The following is a 19,818-nucleotide window of genomic DNA, read 5'->3' as shown; positions in this document are numbered from 1 at the left end:
TTTTTTTAGGAAACCTCAGTTTTTTAGCCTTTGACTTCAGTTGTCTAGCTTAGTACATCCTAGGAATCCTTGGGCTTTTGCCTCTTTTCTTTGTCTCTTTTTTGGGCGTTGCCTCTTTTTTGGGCTATAGGCCTCTTTATTGGGCTTTTTTTTTTTTTTTTTTTTTTCAAAGAAAAAAAACACAAAAAAACATCATTCTAAATTATTAACAATAATTAACACAAGGAAAATTTCATTAAAAAAAAAAAAAAAAAAAAAAAAAAAAAAAAAAAAAAAAAAAAAAAAGACATTTTTATCAAAGTCATATTCCAGGATTTTCAGTATGATCGCGGAGTAGGCTGCAGCGAAGATCCATAAGATGGTCACGGGAATGTGTCCAGAAAATGATGACAGCAGAGTTCCAATAAAATGATGACAGCAAAGGTCCAGAAAAAGGTGACAGCAACGGTCCATAAAATGTTGACAGCAAATGTCCGGAAATTGGTGAAAAAAAAACATTCACAAAAATTTTGAAGGTGTTCCTTAAAATGAGTATTGCCAAACTATATTTTTATTATTTTTTTTTATTTTTTTTTTTTAAAGACTTATGAGTGATTAGCATTCATTTTTATTTAGATTTAGATTTATTTTTGCAACAATTTTTCCCTTAAGAACCTAAGACAAAGGACCTCCATCCTATATCCTTGGAAATTCTCTGGGGTCTGCTAGAGTTACAAAAATATACATTTAATGAAGCAAATTGGTTTCTATTTAAGTACAGAGCACAAAGTAAGTATGTGTATGAAGAGCTTAAAAAATTATTTCATTTTGGCATATAACTCATTTTAAGATTAGATTTATTATTATTTATTGTAATAGTGTTTTTTTTTTTTTTTTGTTTGTTTTTTCCGTTTCTGTTTTATTTTTTAACAGTTTAGTAGTCCATTTGGTCCATTTTCATGAAATCCTGTCCTGTTTGGGTTGTCTTGAAAATTTATTAATTTGGTCAAAGGGATGTAACCAAAAGAAATTTCCACCTTGCATCTTCGAGTCCTAATTGTCTCTCTTGTTGAAAAAAGAAATTAATGAATAGTTTATAGGTAATTTTTAGTAATTATAATTTTAAAGCAAATAAATGATGTATTAAAAACATACACATGCAAATTTTTAATAGTTATTACTTATACAAAACCACACACTCATACATTCAAACTTATTTTCTTCATTGTTTTAAAAGGCTTTGTAAATTGATAATTTATGATACAAATGGAATCTACCAATTCATGATAGAAAATAAAGGATTCCTTGGTTAATATATAACATATGTACATACAATGGGTAGATGTAAAATTACCTTGGGGTTAGCCTTTATAGTGTTCAATTTTAAAATCAACTATATTTCTATATATTATATCTAAATCATTAGGGTTAAAATTGGCATTATGGTACACAGCTTTAAGTCTACTGTTCCATACTAAGTTTCTGTATTCTGACACAATTATTAAGTTAAAAATATGTATCATCTTGTGTTTAGTTTTAGGCAACTTGTTTAAGAGATTAGATAATATAATATTCACATTGGTTTCACAATTTCCTTCTAATAAATCTCTTACAGTATTTCTAACATTACTAAATAAAGAACATTCTAGATATAAATGCTTTTCATTGTCACCATTAACAAATTGACAAAATTTACAATATTTTACACCAGGTTTTTTCTTTGAAAATGGAGTCATCCCAAAGATAAGTCTGTAAGATATTTCTTTAGCTTTTGTTGCAATGTGTTTGTTATGAAGGTTAGTAAAAGTGTCTTTAAAATCTGTTATATTTAAATCTTTTCCCCATTTAATCCTAATAGCTAAATTTTCTTGTAACTGTTTTTTTAATGTTGTGTATATTTCTTTATATTTATTGTGTATTAAAGGTTCATTGCCAGAAAGAGTTCTTGAGATGGATCTGTAAAAAGGATGTAAGTTTGTGCCAAAATAGTGTGGAGTGTTGTTTTGTATTGGAATTAAATTGCTTAATCTCAAACCATAATAGTATATTGTAAGGGGGAAATCATTTGGATTCTTAACTACTTGACCTATGAATTTTAATCTGAGTGCACATATTTTAGTTTTGATGTCTTGTAAATTGATCCCCCCATCCTCTTTGTTTTGAATGATTGTGGTATGTTTGATGTTTCTAAGTGTGTTTTTGAAGATGAAACTTCTAATTATGTTATTTAATTGAAATATGTATTTTGTAGGGGGTTCTATAATATTGGCTAAATAGACTATCTTTGGGATGACCAAATTGTTTATAAGGATGGCTCTACCAAAAATAGTAGAACCTGTGTGCTTGTACATGTTAACTATATTGGATGCCTTAATAATAATATTTTTCCACTGATCTTCACAGAAGAAAAAAGGGTTACTATTGTATTCTATACCACATATTTTGATTTTATTTACAAGTTTAAAAGAATATTTTTCCTTAAATGTCCACTTCCCTACACCCATTATTGAGGATTTATTTATATTAATTTTAGAACCACTGGCATGGCCAAAAATTGTAAACTTTTTAACTATGTTATTAATATCATTTTCAGAGGAGGGAAAAAATGTTGTGTCGTCGGCATAAGCCTTAACTTTGACTACTGGGATGGGTCCCGGGATTTTTGTTCCTTTGATAGATGGGTCTGACCTAATAGATTCTAGAAAGGGTTCTAGACAAAGGATGTATAAAAATGGGGATAAGGGACAGCCCTGTCTAACAGATCTTTGAATTGGAAAGGATTGGCTTAAAGAATGGTTGATTATTAGTCTACTGTTAGCATTGGCGTAAATTAGTTTAATAAATTTTATTAAAAAAGAGCTGATTTTACATTTTTCTAATACTTTAAAGAGATAATTATGGCTGACTCTATCAAAAGCTTTCTCTTGATCTACAGATAGCAAGGAAACGCTAGAGTTTTTTTCATGACTGTACATGATAAAATCTCGAATGAAATGTGTCATTCCATCAATACTCCTGTCGGGGTGGGTGCAGTATTGGTCTTGTCCTACGAGTTGGGGAATGAAGGGTTTAAGTCGTTTAAAAATAATTTTTGTCAGTAGTTTATAGTCTGTATTGAGTAGTGAGATGGGCCTGTAGTCATTTGGAGAACTGTTATCTGTTGTTTTTTTGGCTAATAGTGTAATATATGCTTCGTTGAAATTTTTTGGAAGTTGTCCTGTTTTAAACGCGTCACTATACAGTCGCAGAAGTAGAGGGCTTATTAAAGGAAAAAAAGTCTTATAGAACTCAAATGTCAGACCGTCTGGTCCGGGAGATTTATTGTTTTGTGTCGAGTCTAGTGCTGTTTGGAGTTCGTCTAGAGTAAATGGAGTCCCCAAAAGTTCTTCGTCGGTCTGCTTCAACTGTTTACAATATTTTAGAAAACATTCTTGAGCCTCCTTGTTTATAGGTTCCATCTGGTAGATATTTGTAAAATGACTTATGAAAACATCTTTAATTTTGTCTTCGTCTTCAACTTTGGAGCCATGTCTATCAAGAACACTTGTAATACATTTACTAGACTGAACATTTTGTTCAATCGACAAGAAAAGTTTGTTTGGGCCTTCTTGACTTGAATAGTTCCTACATCTAACTTCTGCTCCTTTGTAGATATAGTTATTTAATTCTTCCAACTTTAATGAGGCTTGAGTTCTATCTATTTCGTCTTCAGCGTGTAATAGTGTGTGCTTCAGTTTCTCTAGTTCTTGTTTTCTACGTGTCTGTACCAGCGTTGATATGACCTGACATTGTTGTTTTATTGAATTTTTTACCAGTGACCATGTTGTTGTTAGGTTAAAATTTGGATTGTTTGTATCTTGTAAGCAAGACTTGAGTGTGTTTGAGATTAATTCTATAAAAAGAGGTATTTCTAGAAGAGAATTATTGAATTTCCAATGACTAGTTTTCCTATTCTTTTTTTTACTTTCCTTACTTATCGTAACTATTATTGCCTTATGGTCTGAATATTCCAGAGACTCTTCCAAATGAGCTACCTTACTTATAAGGGACTCCGTTGGTACGTAAATTCTGTCTAGTCTGGAAGTTACGGGATAAGCTTTATTCACCGAAGTAGTGTCCTGACCTGTGGGGTTTACACTCCTATACGAATCCAGTAATTTGAATTCACTCTCAATGTCTTTCAAGAAATTTTTAATGGTAGTGTACCTCTGTGAAGGAAGATTCACCGTTGTTGTGTACTGCTTGTCTAGTGTGGACGTGATGTAATTAAAATCCCCTCCTAAAATTAAACTATCCCCTCTGTATGTGTCGTGTAATTTTTCACTCAAATATTCAAAAAATTCCCGTTTTTCTGTTTTTTTCGCTGGTGCATAGATGTTAGCCAGTGTAAATGTTTCATTTCTTGTTTCTACTTTTATGATGACTACTCTCCCTTTATTGTCACTATACTTGTGGACTATTTTAAACCTATCTGACACCTGAAAAATGGCTACTCCCCTGGATCTGCTACCATAACTAAAACACCCTTCCTTAAAACCCATATCTGTTGTGTATTTGTGTCCTTTGTGTTCTGTATCTAAGTTTGTCTCTTGTAAAAAAATAAAGTCTGGTTTGTACTTTCTTGATAAGTGAACTACATATTTTTGTTTGTTTGTGAGTCCGTGAATGTTGAGAGACAAAACCGTGATGTCCTCCATGATTATATATTTAAATGGGTTTGTTTGTAACTAAGGTGCATGTGTGTTTTTGTGAAAATTGAATTGATATTGGATTCCTGTAGGAAAATAAAGTCCGGTTTGCGTGTTTTAGTTGAGTGAACTATGAATTTTTGTTTATTTTTCAGACTTCGAATGTTAAGTGAAAGAATTGTGATGTCTGCCATGATTGTGTGTTGGTAGGTTATTGCGTTGTGTGTGTGTGTTTGACACTGTGTGTGTGCATCAATCGCTAACGATCCCATTGCAACTTTAAAGGATACACCGAGTTACAGAAAATTTCTTCTTTTTTTTTTCTTAATGCAGAAAAAAAGAAAGAAACAGATTCAGCTTTGCGAAAGTTGAATAATTTGCAACTGAGTCAAAATTTTGTATTCGTGTCAATCAGGTCAAATTTCTCTTGTTCGTGATACCTAACCCATTAGTTAATTAACTAATTGGTGTTTTTTTATTATTATTATCTTTATTGATTCTTGTGTGGTCAGAAAAAAAAATAATTCAGCAAAATTTCAGCTGACTTTTTAAGCATCAACAATAACACTGTTGATTGGGCTGCAGAATGGGGTAAAATCAACGATGGTATCGTCGAATAGGAGAGAAAGAGTCAAAATACATTTCTTGGTGGCATTACACGATATACCTAATGTCTGCTCACATTACTTGACACTCTTTTTCACAATTATATATATCGTAATAAACACATCTTGCCAGAGCTTCTTCCAAAGACAAACATAGACCCTTTTTCATTTGCATCTCATCTTTCTCTCTAACAGAAAGTTTGTTTTTGGATTAAATTTAGGTCAATTTTAAAACAACAGTGTCATTCAAATAAGATATTGCAGCATATGTGTTAAGCTGACTTAAAATCTCAATAACTGTGAAGTTGGCAGACATTATGACTAGTACAATGACAACAAAACAAGTAAACATACCTCTTGTATTATTTCTTGATTTAGTGTTAAGATGATTATAGCAGACGCCCCGAACATCAATGCTTTACGAACCTATTATAATATTTAAAAAATCATTTCAATTATGGTAATAATTATCTATTGAGATTGATAACAATTAATTAATAGAATAATGGTAAAAAAAAAAAAGTATGAAAATCATGGTACTATAAAGAAGAAAATAAAACGTTTTTAGTTGTGCATTTTTTTACAAGACATTTACAGTCTGATTCAATATCTAACCCTTTCCAAAATGAGCGGTGAGTCATTGCTATTTCCATCAACTGCATTGCCGTCAGTTTCTGCTGTATAATGAATAACGCCAACCCAGTCTTGAGGTAATCTAGCAAATCCATTTTCATCATTCCTGCCATCATTGTCACTTGATAGCTAGAAATAAAAATATTAGATAAGTTTGAGCAGTAATCACTTGATATCCCTGAAAAATTTCTTTAAATATTGTTGTGTAACTGTGAATAGGATGTGGAGTATTGTAAAATATTTCTTTCACCTGGATTATTGACTCTTTACTGGACTGTGCATCGGCTGGAAGTCTGCAATCTTATCTTATCTTCTTATCTTATATAATACAGACATTACTTCAAAAAAGAAGATGATTACGTCCTACGATCAGAATGATAATGGTGACTGGGGGAAACTGTGAGTTCTTAATTTTTTTTAGTGTTTAACCCCATGCCTTAACAATTTTTTATTTATCTCAAAATACTTTTATTTTTCACTCTGTTGAGTTATTGAGTAACAGCATGGTTGTGTGCTGCGTGCTCTGAATTGTCATTGTGATTGTCAGTGGTTTAAAGCCTACTTTCCACCACCATCCTTAATGAAGTTTTGGCTAGGACATAATAATCTTCATTTCTAAGTGTGAAAACTTTAGACGTTAAGTCAATCCATTAGCAAGAATATAAAGGGGGTGTGGTGGCTGAGTGTTTAAGCACTTGGCTTCTGAGCCTGGGGTTCTGGGTTTGAATTTCGGTGAAGACTGGGATTTTAAGGGTGCCCCGGAGTCCACCCAACTCTAATGGGTACCTGACTTAATTTGGGAAAAGGAAAGGTGGTTGGTCACATGACAACATGTTAGTTAACTTTTGGTTAAAGAAACATAAGACATTAACATCATCGCCCCATAGATCGCAAGGTCTGAAAGGGAAACTATTTGTTTGCTACATTTAAGAATAATAGCTACCTGAAAACATAATGATGTTGGGCATGTACAGACCTCAACTTTAAGTTCAGTACAACGGTGACAAAAGTGCAGAGCACATACCACAAGAACAGGCAGCCATTGTCCATTGTGTTTGCTCTAAAACACAATGCTTCTATGGAAAACACAAATTTCAGTTTTTTCCCTTTAGTGGCTTTAGTCTTTCAATTTTATGGCCATTCATTTTCATTTAATATACCTTCAATGTTAGTGCTTCTGCATAAGTTAGCCTCAGGATTACATTCTAAGGCTTGCATAGCCCATGTAGATCTACTTTCTAAGGTTAGTTAGTGAGATTTGAGCTTAATAAAGCAATATGATAACGTAAGCCATATAAGACTTATAATAAGTGGATGATATTACTAAGTTATGATAACGTAAGCCATATAATTTAGATGATATTACTATTACTAAGTTATTACTAACTTACTAAGAATTACTAGATGATCTAAAAGTTATTACACTAACCAAGTGAAGCCTTCCAGTTTCAACAAGATGAGTACTTCCTGCTGTCAAATATCTTCCTTTTACTGAAATTATAGCTTCTGGATTTTTTCTTTGGCTTAGATCAACAGTGCAGTGTTGATATTCTTCATGTTCATTTATGTTGAATTCATTGTTGGTGGCGTAAACAATAGGTTTGAAAAAGGATGACGATGCTGACAACGCTGATGCTTTGCCTGAGTCGTGGCTATTCTTAGAATTGTATTTGGCATACTGAAATACTTCGATGTTGACTTCTTTCGCTTCAACAACATGAACGAGTATGCAAACATAAGTGGTGTAAAACAAAAGACAGATCGGAGTGAACTTGCGCAAATTTAAAAGTAAATCTAAACTTAAATAACTTAGATGAATTAACCCTTCTGCAAGGAGAGCCATCATCAGATTCTATGTTTATGTTGTCATAAAGAAATCAAATACATTTTCATGACTGAAGAGCTCAAGGTCTGTGAGAGCAAAAACCACATACCACAGACTTATATATAGTACGTAGACCTATATAGGTCAGTGGTAAAAAAAAAAAAAAAAAGCTTCGACTTTTAATTTATTTAGGTTAGGGATTATCGCGAATCTAGATTCGATTTTGGGCTTTTGGGTGGGGTGGGGTCACAAAACAGAAAATAGTTTAATTTTGAACACTAGAGGTCCAAATAGATCTTCAGAGCAGAATCTCACGATTGGTTACCATGCTATTAAAGGCCTACGACTGCACCAGAGACCTGCTATTCGCAGATGACTGTGCCCTAAACGCCGCAAACGAAGAAGACCTTCAAAAGAGCCTGTCCCTCTTCGCTAATGCCTGCAAAAATTTGGCCACACCATTAAAGCTAAACTCCTTCCACCTACGCTGTCTAAGGAGTATCCATAAGTTGCGTTGGTCCGACCACATACCAGGCACAGAAATCTTTAAAAAGCTGTCCAACATGCACAGTATCAATGGACAGTAAAAAGGTCCCAACTTCGATGGGCTGGACATGCAGTCCGCATGCCAGACAATTGATTTACCAATCGACGTCTGTACGGGAAAGCGCTCTCAGTGAGGCCAATACAAGCGCTACAAAGACACCCTCAAGAGCTCCTTCAAGGAATGCGATATCGACATTCACGACTGGGAAGCACAGCTCTCGATCGCTCCTCATGGCGTGAAGCTGTGAGTCTCGGAGTCTCAAGATTTGAATCAAGAAGAGTGGCCAGGACGAAAGAGCGCCGAACCAACAAAAAGCTGAGAGAAGCAGGCCCATCTCCAACTGACCTAACCCACCCTTGCCACGTATGCGGCCGGCTTTTTAAAGCGAGGGTTGGACTTTACAGCCATCTTCGAGTCCACAGGAAATGTGAAATGTGCTCATCTTCGACCACGAAGGCATATATACCGTCTCCTTTTTTTAAAAAAACTTCTGATAGATCGATAGTATTTCATCGGTCTCCCTAATAAACTGTCTAGCCCGTGTCGTGAATTTAATCTTTATTATTTATTGGAAAAGTGTTTCATTCAATAAGTTATATTTAACAATTTTAATTTAATTTTTGATACTTTTAATTTTATTAATTTTATATATTTAGCATTATTTTTACAAATTTAGACATACATTTTTTAAAAGACTTTATATAAATAAGCACACTATGTAATAGGGCGACGGTAGGAATAGGCTAGCGATTGGTTGTGAATTATGCAAAATTAAATTAATCTCATTGTCGTCAGTTTTGTTCACCAAAAGAAGTTATTTCAGGTTTTAAATATTTTTTTTTTATAAATTAAAATATAATACGCATACAACGGTTTAATCTACCAGCAGTTTGGTGCTACAAGTCAGCAATTCGACTGTCCACAACACTAAGCTAGCAATAAAACAAGAATAAGTACACTCTAAAAAAAAAAGTTGTTTGTCTTCTATCAAGTAGGATTCCAGATAAAATGTTATATATTTCCCACAACATGACCAAGATATAATATAAGTCTCCTTTTTTTTCAGTATTTGTTTTGTTTTACATAATTCGGATGTTCCTTTAGAGTTGAAGATAGTTTACTTCCTAGTCCAAACCTCCCGCAGGACGACGGGGGATGGGAGCGGGCAGGGTTTGAACCCTCGACCGTCGATAAATCCGAACGACAGTCCAGCGCGCAAACCGCACGACCAGGCAGCCATTTTCTGTGTATTCGTAACACTTCGACACTTATTAAGTAGGCCTACTTATAAGAAGAAATATAAGGCATGTCTTCGAGTCCAAAGATTAATGAGGAATGCAGTAGGCCTATCTTCCCGTGACTACGCAGCCCCAACTGCGGTCTACATATTTTGTCGCAACTAGCGCTGGCATAACCATTGTCCGCCGGTGGTTGATTTAGATTCTCTTTTCGCCGTTACGTCTGTCCTCGGCAACGGATTTACTTTTGGTCTCAAGTAATGTGTATCCCGCGGCTTTTGTAAGTGACCTCAAGCCGGCTCAAGATGTCTCGTTCTGAAGCCGCCTGCAACCCAGGTGCACTCTTTTATGTCAGAAATAAAAGAATAGCTATGACAGTAGAACGCCTATTATCCGTATTGATTGGCAATGGGGTTTATCCGGATAAAGGAATAAACGGTTCATTTCAAGAGCAATGTACAGAAAATTGATATGGGGGTCTCGTGCCATACGCATGAACACAAAATTCAACTGAAATAGACATGGGAGCAAAGCTGTTTACTTTTATACGTAGCTGCGGAGTCACTAGTTTACTGGTTTAGGTAAGATTATATATATATATATATATATATATACATACACACACACACACACACACACGCACGAACGCACGCACGCACGCACGCACACACACACACACACACACACACACACACACACACACACACACACACACACACACACACACACACACACACACAATGACAGGCTTTGGTATAATAATGTTATTGAAGTCAAAAATAGTTAAATCGGTAATCTTTGTCGTAAACGGGTCAATTTTCCCATGTTCATTTCTTTTGCAGTACTGTTAGCATTTGTTCATAAAGGGGAGGTAACAAGTTGTTTTTTTTCACTTTAAAAAGGAAAAGCAAACTTGTCATATACATGTACATGTACCTTTAAACTCTTTATTTACAAATCGGTTTATTATAACTAAAAGTATTGTTTGTATATTTTTATATAATTGACACATTTTAAAAAATTAATGTAAGAATTTTACGCTTATTTCATTTAATACTATTAATATTTAATATTTAACAATATTTTATACATAAAGTAGTTTGGCGAAAATTTAAAATAAATTTGTAGTATATGTAAAAGTGATATTTTATTCTCTTTAGTCAATATAGAATATGCATATTTTCTTTGGAGGCTTTATTTAAAGCTTTAAAACTAGTCATTGGAAATTTAATAATTCTCTTCTAGAAATACCTCTTTTTATAGAATTAATCTCAAACACACTCAAGTCTTGCTTACAAGATACAAACAATCCAAATTTTAACCTAACAACAACATGGTCACTGGTAAAAAATTCAATAAAACAACAATGTCAGGTCATATCAACGCTGGTACAGACACGTAGAAAACAAGAACTAGAGAAACTGAAGCACACACTATTACACGCTGAAGACGAAATAGATAGAACTCAAGCCTCATTAAAGTTGGAAGAATTAAATAACTATATCTACAAAGGAGCAGAGGTTAGATGTAGGAACTATTTAAGTCAAGAAGGCCCAAACAAACTTTTCTTGTCGATTGAACAAAATGTTCAGTCTAGTAAATGCATTACAAGTGTTCTTGATAGACATGGCTCCAAAGTTGAAGACGAAGACAAAATTAAAGATGTTTTCATAAGTCATTTTACAAATATCTACCAGATGGAACCTATAAACAAGGAGGCTCAAGAATGTTTTCTAAAATATTGTAAACAGTTGAAGCAGACCGACGAAGAACTTTTGGGGACTCCATTTACTCTAGACGAACTCCAAACAGCACTAGACTCGACACAAAACAATAAATTTCCCGGACCGGACGGTCTGACATTTGAGTTCTATAAGACTTTTTTTCCTTTAATAAGCCCTCTACTTCTGCGACTGTATAGTGACGCGTTTAAAACAGGACAACTTCCAAAAAATTTCAACGAAGCATATATTACACTATTAGCCAAAAAAACAACAGATAACAGTTCTCCAAGTGACTACAGGCCCATCTCACTACTCAATACAGACTATAAACTACTGACAAAAATTATTTTTAAACGACTTAAACCCTTCATTCCCCAACTCGTAGGACAAGACCAATACTGCACCCACCCCGACAGGAGTATTGATGGAATGACACATTTCATTCGAGATTTTATCATGTACAGTCATGAAAAAAACTCTAGCGTTTCCTTGCTATCTGTAGATCAAGAGAAAGCTTTTGATAGAGTCAGCCATAATTATCTCTTTAAAGTATTAGAAAAATGTAAAATCAGCTCTTTTTTAATAAAATTTATTAAACTAATTTACGCCAATGCTAACAGTAGACTAATAATCAACCATTCTTTAAGCCAATCCTTTCCAATTCAAAGATCTGTTAGACAGGGCTGTCCCTTATCCCCATTTTTATACATCCTTTGTCTAGAACCCTTTCTAGAATCTATTAGGTCAGACCCATCTATCAAAGGAACAAAAATCCCGGGACCCATCCCAGTAGTCAAAGTTAAGGCTTATGCCGACGACACAACATTTTTTCCCTCCTCTGAAAATGATATTAATAACATAGTTAAAAAGTTTACAATTTTTGGCCATGCCAGTGGTTCTAAAATTAATATAAATAAATCCTCAATAATGGGTGTAGGGAAGTGGACATTTAAGGAAAAATATTCTTTTAAACTTGTAAATAAAATCAAAATATGTGGTATAGAATACAATAGTAACCCTTTTTTCTTCTGTGAAGATCAGTGGAAAAATATTATTATTAAGGCATCCAATATAGTTAACATGTACAAGCACACAGGTTCTACTATTTTTGGTAGAGCCATCCTTATAAACAATTTGGTCATCCCAAAGATAGTCTATTTAGCCAATATTATAGAACCCCCTACAAAATACATATTTCAATTAAATAACATAATTAGAAGTTTCATCTTCAAAAACACACTTAGAAACATCAAACATACCACAATCATTCAAAACAAAGAGGATGGGGGGATCAATTTACAAGACATCAAAACTAAAATATGTGCACTCAGATTAAAATTCATAGGTCAAGTAGTTAAGAATCCAAATGATTTCCCCCTTACAATATACTATTATGGTTTGAGATTAAGCAATTTAATTCCAATACAAAACAACACTCCACACTATTTTGGCACAAACTTACATCCTTTTTACAGATCCATCTCAAGAACTCTTTCTGGCAATGAACCTTTAATACACAATAAATATAAAGAAATATACACAACATTAAAAAAACAGTTACAAGAAAATTTAGCTATTAGGATTAAATGGGGAAAAGATTTAAATATAACAGATTTTAAAGACACTTTTACTAACCTTCATAACAAACACATTGCAACAAAAGCTAAAGAAATATCTTACAGACTTATCTTTGGGATGACTCCATTTTCAAAGAAAAAACCTGGTGTAAAATATTGTAAATTTTGTCAATTTGTTAATGGTGACAATGAAAAGCATTTATATCTAGAATGTTCTTTATTTAGTAATGTTAGAAATACTGTAAGAGATTTATTAGAAGGAAATTGTGAAACCAATGTGAATATTAATTTATCTATTCTCTTAAACAAGTTGCCTAAAACTAAACACAAGATGATACATAATTTTAACTTAATAATTGTGTCAGAATACAGAAACTTAGTATGGAACAGTAGACTTAAAGCTGTGTACCATAATGCCAATTTTAACCCTAATGATTTAGATATAATATATAGAAATATAGTTGATTTTAAAATTGAACACTATAAAGGCTAACCCCAAGGTAATTTTACATCTACCCATTGTATGTACATATGTTATATATTAACCAAGGAATCCTTTCTTTTCTATCATGAATTGGTAGATTCCATTTGTATCATAAATTATCAATTTACAAAGTCTTTTAAGACAATGAAGAAAATAAGTTTGAATGTATGGGTGTGTGGTTTTGTATAAGTAATAACTATTAAAAATTTGCATGTGTATGTATTTAATAAATCATTTATTTTCTTTAAAATTATAATTATTAAAAATTACCTATAAACTATATTAACCAAGGAATCCTTTATTTTCTATCATGAATTGGTAGATTCCATTTGTATCATAAATTATCAATTTACAAAGCCTTTTAAAACAATGAAGAAAATAAGTTTGAATGTATGAGTGTGTGGTTTTGTATAAGTAATAACTATTAAAAATTTGCATGTGTATGTTTTTAATACATCATTTATTTGCTTTAAAATTATAATTACTAAAAATTACCTATAAACTATTCATTAATTTCTTTTTTCAACAAGAGAGACAATTAGGACTCGAAGATGCAAGGTGGAAATTTCTTTTGGTTACATCCCTTTGACCAAATTAATAAATTTTCAAGACAACCCAAACAGGACAGGATTTCATGAAAATGGACCAAATGGACTACTAAACTGTTAAAAAATAAAACAGAAACGGAAAAAACAAACAAAAAAAAAAAAAAAACACTATTACAATAAATAATAATAAATCTAATCTTAAAATGAGTTATATGCCAAAATGAAATAATTTTTTAAGCTCTTCATACACATACTTACTTTGTGCTCTGTACTTAAATACAAACCAATTTGCTTCATTAAATGTATATTTTTGTAACTCTAGCAGACCCCAGAGAATTTCTAAGGATATAGGATGGAGGTCCTTTGTCTTAGGTTCTTAAGGGAAAAATTGTTGCAAAAATAAATCTAAATCTAAATAAAAATGAATGCTAATCACTCATAAGTCTTTAAAAAAAAAAAATAAAAAAAATAATAAGAATATAGTTTGGCAATACTCATTTTAAGGAACACCTTCAAAATTTTTGTGAATGTTTTTTTTTTCACAAATTTCCGGACATTTGCTGTCAACATTTTATGGACCGTTGCTGTCACCTTTTTCTGGACCTTTGCTGTCATCATTTTTTTGGAACTCTGCTGTCATCATTTTCTGGACACACTCCCGTGACCATCTTATGGATCTTCGCTGCAGCCTACTCCGCGATCATACTGAAAATCCTGGAATATGACTTTGATAAAAATGTCTTTTTTTTTTTTTTTTTTTTTTTTTTTTTTAATGAAATTTTCCTTGTGTTAATTATTGTTAATAATTTAGAATGATGTTTTTTTGTGTTTTTTTCTTTGAAAAAAAAAAAAAAAAAAAAGCCCAATAAAGAGGCCTATAGCCCAAAAAAGAGGCAACGCCCAAAAAAGAGGCAAAGAAAAGAGGCAAAAGCCCAAGGATTCCTAGGATGTACTAAGCTAGACAACTGAAGTCAAAGGCTAAAAAACTGAGGTTTCCTAAAAAAAAAAAAAAAAAAAAAAATTTATTTAAAGCTTGCTATCACAAAACAAATAGAAATCAGTAGAAAGAAGTTTAGGCCAACTCTTTGCTTTTGAGCGCCAAATTTATTCATATCTGCTTCAGATGCGTCACTTAAAATCGTACATGTTTTAGTCATTTAAAAGCAAGGTAATTTGTACACATTTTGTTTGCTATACACATTTGTGTAATGTGGATAAGGGGATGTACAGGTCATTTGATCATTTTCATGGTTGAAATATTTTCTTGCATCAGTATCTGACTGATATAAACTATTGTCTAAGTTCTACAAATTGATAGCCAAAATTAATCATTCATATGCATTCGGTATTGAGGGAAGCTCATCAAATTCCAATTTCAGACTCATGTTTTAGGAATCTTCAGAAGAATTCACTAAGTAACTGAAAATTGATTTTTAAATTCAAGCATGCAGTCTGTTTCATCTGCGCAATCTTCAATACCCTTCAAAGTAATCCACTCAAATTTTAAAATGAAAGATACATAGTTTCGACATCACTTTGAATCAGTGATATCATGCACAAAGCTAGAAATCAATGTGTCATTGCTCATTACAATGTGGTTTTAGTGTCAGGGCATTTACATGTTAAATAACATCAACTAAAAGTGCTTATTTAAACATCAATTTTTCCCCACACACAAGAGTTCTTTTCCTTGGGCAGCACATCGATCTCTTCTACAAAATCATGTGTGATATTTTTCAGTTTAAAAAATCTTCTGAGATCTTTTCCTCTAGAAAGTTAACGCACCTCGAAATAATGGGATCTTCTTGTATAAAGCACTGATATCTCAGAAGAGGACAAACTAAAATTCTTTTAAGATTTCAGTTCCGATAACTCCGCCCGTAAATGATGGCTTACTTTTAGTTTAAAATTTATTTACATTTATTTAAGGGAGTTAATTGAGGATTTCCTAGACGTGACTCTGCTTCCTCAAATACGTCTGACCGTCTGGTTTTTCTTTAGAGTGACTTAAGGCCCTTATGTTCTTTAAAAATATTTAAATTATCATCATGTTTTTCTAATAATGAAAAGCTTAAATAGGTAACATAAAACTGTCCAAGGCTAACGAAAGAAAAAAAAGACCAAAAAAGATTACCATATACAATATAAAGAATCACCGGATACATATATCAAAATGTCCTGTGTATTTTGATACAACTAGATTGAAAAACACTTCGGCCAATATGGGCGTCAAAATAGCTAGTCAGTTATATTCCTGTCAATTATATTCCTGTCAATTATACTCCTGTGGCATTATTTTTAATTAGAAATCGGTTATAATCATTGTTTCGAGCAGGCATGCTTTTTCTTCATATTTTTCTCAGCGTGAAATGCGCCACTTGTAATTGTGCAATGGGCCGCTTTTTGGCGCATGCGCCTTAGGTTGGCCACCCCCTTCCTTAATGTAATTAATTGTCACTTCCATATTTGTTCACATAGTAGCTAATTCATTTATTTTAAACTGTATCTATTTAAATTGTTCCTTTTTACCGAAAAAAAAAAAAAAAGCCGAATAAAGAGGCCAATAGCCTCCCCCCCCCCCCAAAAAAAAGAGTCAGAGCCTCCCCCCCCCCAAAAAAAAAGAGTCAGAACCCCCCCCCCCAAAATAAAGAGTCAGACCCCCCCCCCCAAAAAAAAAAAAGTCAGAGCCCCCCCCCTCCAAAAAAAAAAGAGTCAGAGCCTCCCCCCCCCAAAAAAAAAAGAGTCAGAACCCCCCCCCCCAAAAAAAAAAAAGAGTCAGACCCCCCCCCCCCCCCAAAAAAAAAAAAGTCAGAGCCCCCCCCCCCCCCCTCAAAAAAAAAAAAAAGTCAGATCCCCCAAAAAAAGAAGAGCCCAAGGATTCCTAGGATGTAAATAACTAGACAACTGACGTCAAAAGAATACAAAGATGGCGTTTCTTAAAAAAAAAAGAAAAGAAAAGAAAGTGAAATAAATAGTTACTATTTATACACAACATTTTCCTAATTAATACTTTTGTTATCGAATGCTCGATTGTGTCATGTTTCGATCAAATTAATCCAAAAAAAAAAAATATGCGAGGAGTTTTCCATTTCAAGGGAGGTCAACAAATGAAATAGCGTTCGCAGATTTATTTCTACTGTGTAGTTACGTCCACTTAGAGCACATAACCGGAGAGCTCGTCACAACATGTGTGTAGTATCAGTGGCGTAGCAAGGTAGCCGTGGGCCCGGGTTCAAGAATATCTAGGTGGGCGCCCATCATCCCCCCCCCCCAAAAGACTAATTTAGTGTATGACAAAAAAAACTCGAGTAATCTCAAAGTATTTAGAAAACGAGATTCCAGTGCAAGTATTGCTACTTTTTAATAAGTAATAATGTCATTACGTTTATTCAATGCGGACTCCGTCGGGCAACAGTGTCTTCAATTGCAAATTTTTTTTTCAACTTCTGAACAGAATTAAACGACTTGAAGCGTTATAGATGAACCAACTAATGTTTTATGTGCAATTCGTCCTATTATAGACACTTACTAAATGAAAACCAGGCAGTTTTTTTGCTCAGAAAAAATAAAACACACGCACACGCACACACACACACACGCACACACACACACGCACACACACAAACACACACACACACACACACACAAACAGTGACGCCAACAGGCTATGTGTCATAGAAATTCTTTAATCATTTTTTAATCAGTCGTAACTTCGAGAATAACAGCTCAGCTGACCAATCTGTGACAAAGCCAGAAATGACATGCCTGCTGTGACAATGGAAAGCCTGACGATAAAAATGTAGTTGTTTATGATAAATAAAACAACAAAATCTAGTAGGCCTACTGAACTCAGACTTTATATGTGTTTATAGAAGGCTTTTTCAAGGGCTGCATCTCTGAATAATATTCTATGTCAATATCATCTGTGTCAGATGAGACAAGACGCATGTGTGCGTCATCGTTTGTACTTAAAATGAAACGACTTAAATGAACGACTTAAAATCATTGACATTTGATATACCCATGAAATCTGTCAAGTAATTGAGAAACAATGACATCGATACTTCGATATAATACGTTGATTTTGAAAGTAGTCTCTGGATCTTAAATTTTCTCTTCACAAGTTTACAGTAGTCAAATTGGATCTTAATTTTCCTCAAACAAGTAAAACAAAAAAGCAGCATCAGGTTCACACTCCCAAAGTCATTTCTCAAATCATGTAGCCTACTTGAGTCTAGATCTTCTCCAATGTTGTAGCCTACTTCAGTCTAGATCTTCTCCAATGTTGTATTTTACTTCAGTCTAGATCTTCTCCAATGTTGTAACCTACTTCAGTCTAGATCTTCTCCAATGTTGTAGCCTACTTCAGTCTAGATCTTCTCCAATGTTGTAGCCTACTTCAGTCTAGATCTTCTCCAATGTTGTAATCTACTTCAGCCTAGATCTTCTCCAATGTTGTAGCCTACTTCAGTCTAGATCTTCTCCAATGTTGTAGCCTACTTCAGTCTAGATCTTCTCCAATGTTGTAGCCTACTTCAGTCTAGATCTTCTCCAATGTTGTAGCCTACTCCAGTCTAGATCTTCTCCAATGTTGTAGCCTACTTCAGTCTAGATCTTCTCCAATGTTGTAATCTACTTCAGTCTAGATCTTCTCCAATGTTGTAGCCTACTCCAGTCTAGATCTTCTCAAATGTTGTAGCCTACTCCAGTCTAGATCTTCTCAAATGTTGTAGCCAACTTCAGTCTAGATCTTCTCCAATGTTGTAGCCTACTCCAGTCTAGATCTTCTCAATTGTTGTAGCCTACTTCAATCTAGATCTTCTCCAATGTTGTAGCCTACTCCAGTCTAGATCTTCTCCAATGTTGTAGCCTACTTCAGTCTAGATCTTCTCCAATGTTGTAGCCTACTTCAGTCTAGATCTTCTCCAGATGATTCACAGCTTTGCGTAGATCTTGATGCTCACGTTGCAACATTTGTTAAACAAATTCATTGCGCTCACAATTTTGTACAGAACAATAGCATCAAAAGTTTATAATTTTCCCCCCAAGTGCTGCAGCTTCCAAGCTTTCATTTTTCTTTTAGGAACAGAAAGTAATTTGTGTAATCATATTTGGTACACCAAAATATCTGTATCTCATTGCAGTTAGAGCATTATTCCTTGATGACCACATTGTAGGGAACAATTATTGAACTGTCCTATAAACTATGCTCTCTATTGGATTCAAGAAGCGCCCATCTTGATATGCTGTGAGTAAAAATATATGCACATTTTATGCAAACTTATAGAAATCTGCATTTCTTGAATACAGCTGACGGAATTATTTAAGAACAAGTATAGCACGGTAAACATAGTGCTCGATCGGCTGCCTTTTGATGAAGCAATGCCTCAGGGCCATTTTACTTTTCTGTCATATTGAAATTACCATCATAGCCTTGGTCTCGCAGTTTGGCATATCTCGTTTTGAATCTGTGGAGCTTTGCTTCTCTGTCAAACAATTCAATATTTATATCAACTTTAAATTAAAATTTTATATTAATACGATGTTGTTAAACTATGATCCAAGTTTCAACCAATTACCAATGGTCAATCGCTAACGATCCCATTGCAACTTTAAAGGATACACCGCATTACATAAAATTTCTTCTTTTTTTTACTTAATGCAGAAAAAAAAGAAAGAAACAGATTCAGCTTTGCGAAAGTTGAATAATTTGCAACTGAGTCAAAATTTTGTATTCGTGTCAATCAGGTCAAATTTCTCTTGTTCGTGATACCTAACCCATTAGTTAATTAACTAATTGGTGTTTTTTTATTATTATTATCTTTATTGATTCTTGTGTGGTCAGAAAAAAAAAAATAATTCAGCAAAATTTCAGCTTGATCCGAGAATGGGTAATGGAGAAATAACGTGTACAGATTTTTTATCAGACAGAGTGAGTTGATAGAAGCTTTGTAAAAATGGTGCGAGCTG

At 33.6% G+C, this 19,818-nt stretch overlaps 1 protein-coding gene across 1 annotated transcript; it reads right to left on the bottom strand.

The window, feature by feature from the left end:
• Window positions 1–260: 260 nt before the first annotated feature.
• LOC129922201 (uncharacterized) lies at window positions 261–7,857 on the bottom strand. The gene is made up of 4 exons (XM_056007283.1): window positions 7,335–7,857; window positions 5,888–6,034; window positions 5,627–5,698; window positions 261–1,044 (listed from the first exon to the last, which is right to left on the bottom strand). Exons 1-4 carry the CDS (start codon window positions 7,749–7,751, stop codon window positions 1,033–1,035), a joined length of 648 nt encoding a protein of 215 aa, XP_055863258.1. The 5' UTR covers window positions 7,752–7,857; the 3' UTR covers window positions 261–1,032.
• Between the last annotated feature and the right edge of the window lie 11,961 nt (window positions 7,858–19,818).

Source organism: Biomphalaria glabrata, chromosome 12 (genome assembly GCF_947242115.1).
Source record: "Biomphalaria glabrata chromosome 12, xgBioGlab47.1, whole genome shotgun sequence".
NCBI classification, from domain to species: Eukaryota; Metazoa; Mollusca; class Gastropoda; family Planorbidae; genus Biomphalaria; species Biomphalaria glabrata.
This window is presented reverse-complemented; position numbering and strand designations above follow the sequence as displayed.

Bases quoted from the DNA above. Each gene is read 5' to 3' on its own strand.
- LOC129922201 (XM_056007283.1), bottom strand. From the start codon at position 7,751: ATGATGGCTCTCCTTGCAGAAGGGTTAATTCATCTAAGTTATTTAAGT. The intron at 6,035-7,334 runs GTTAGTGTAATA...TTTTATTTCTAG, and splicing joins AAACTGGAAGGCTTCACTTG to CTATCAAGTGACAATGATGG. The intron at 5,699-5,887 runs GTTAGATATTGA...ATATTATAATAG, and splicing joins CACCGCTCATTTTGGAAAGG to GTTCGTAAAGCATTGATGTT.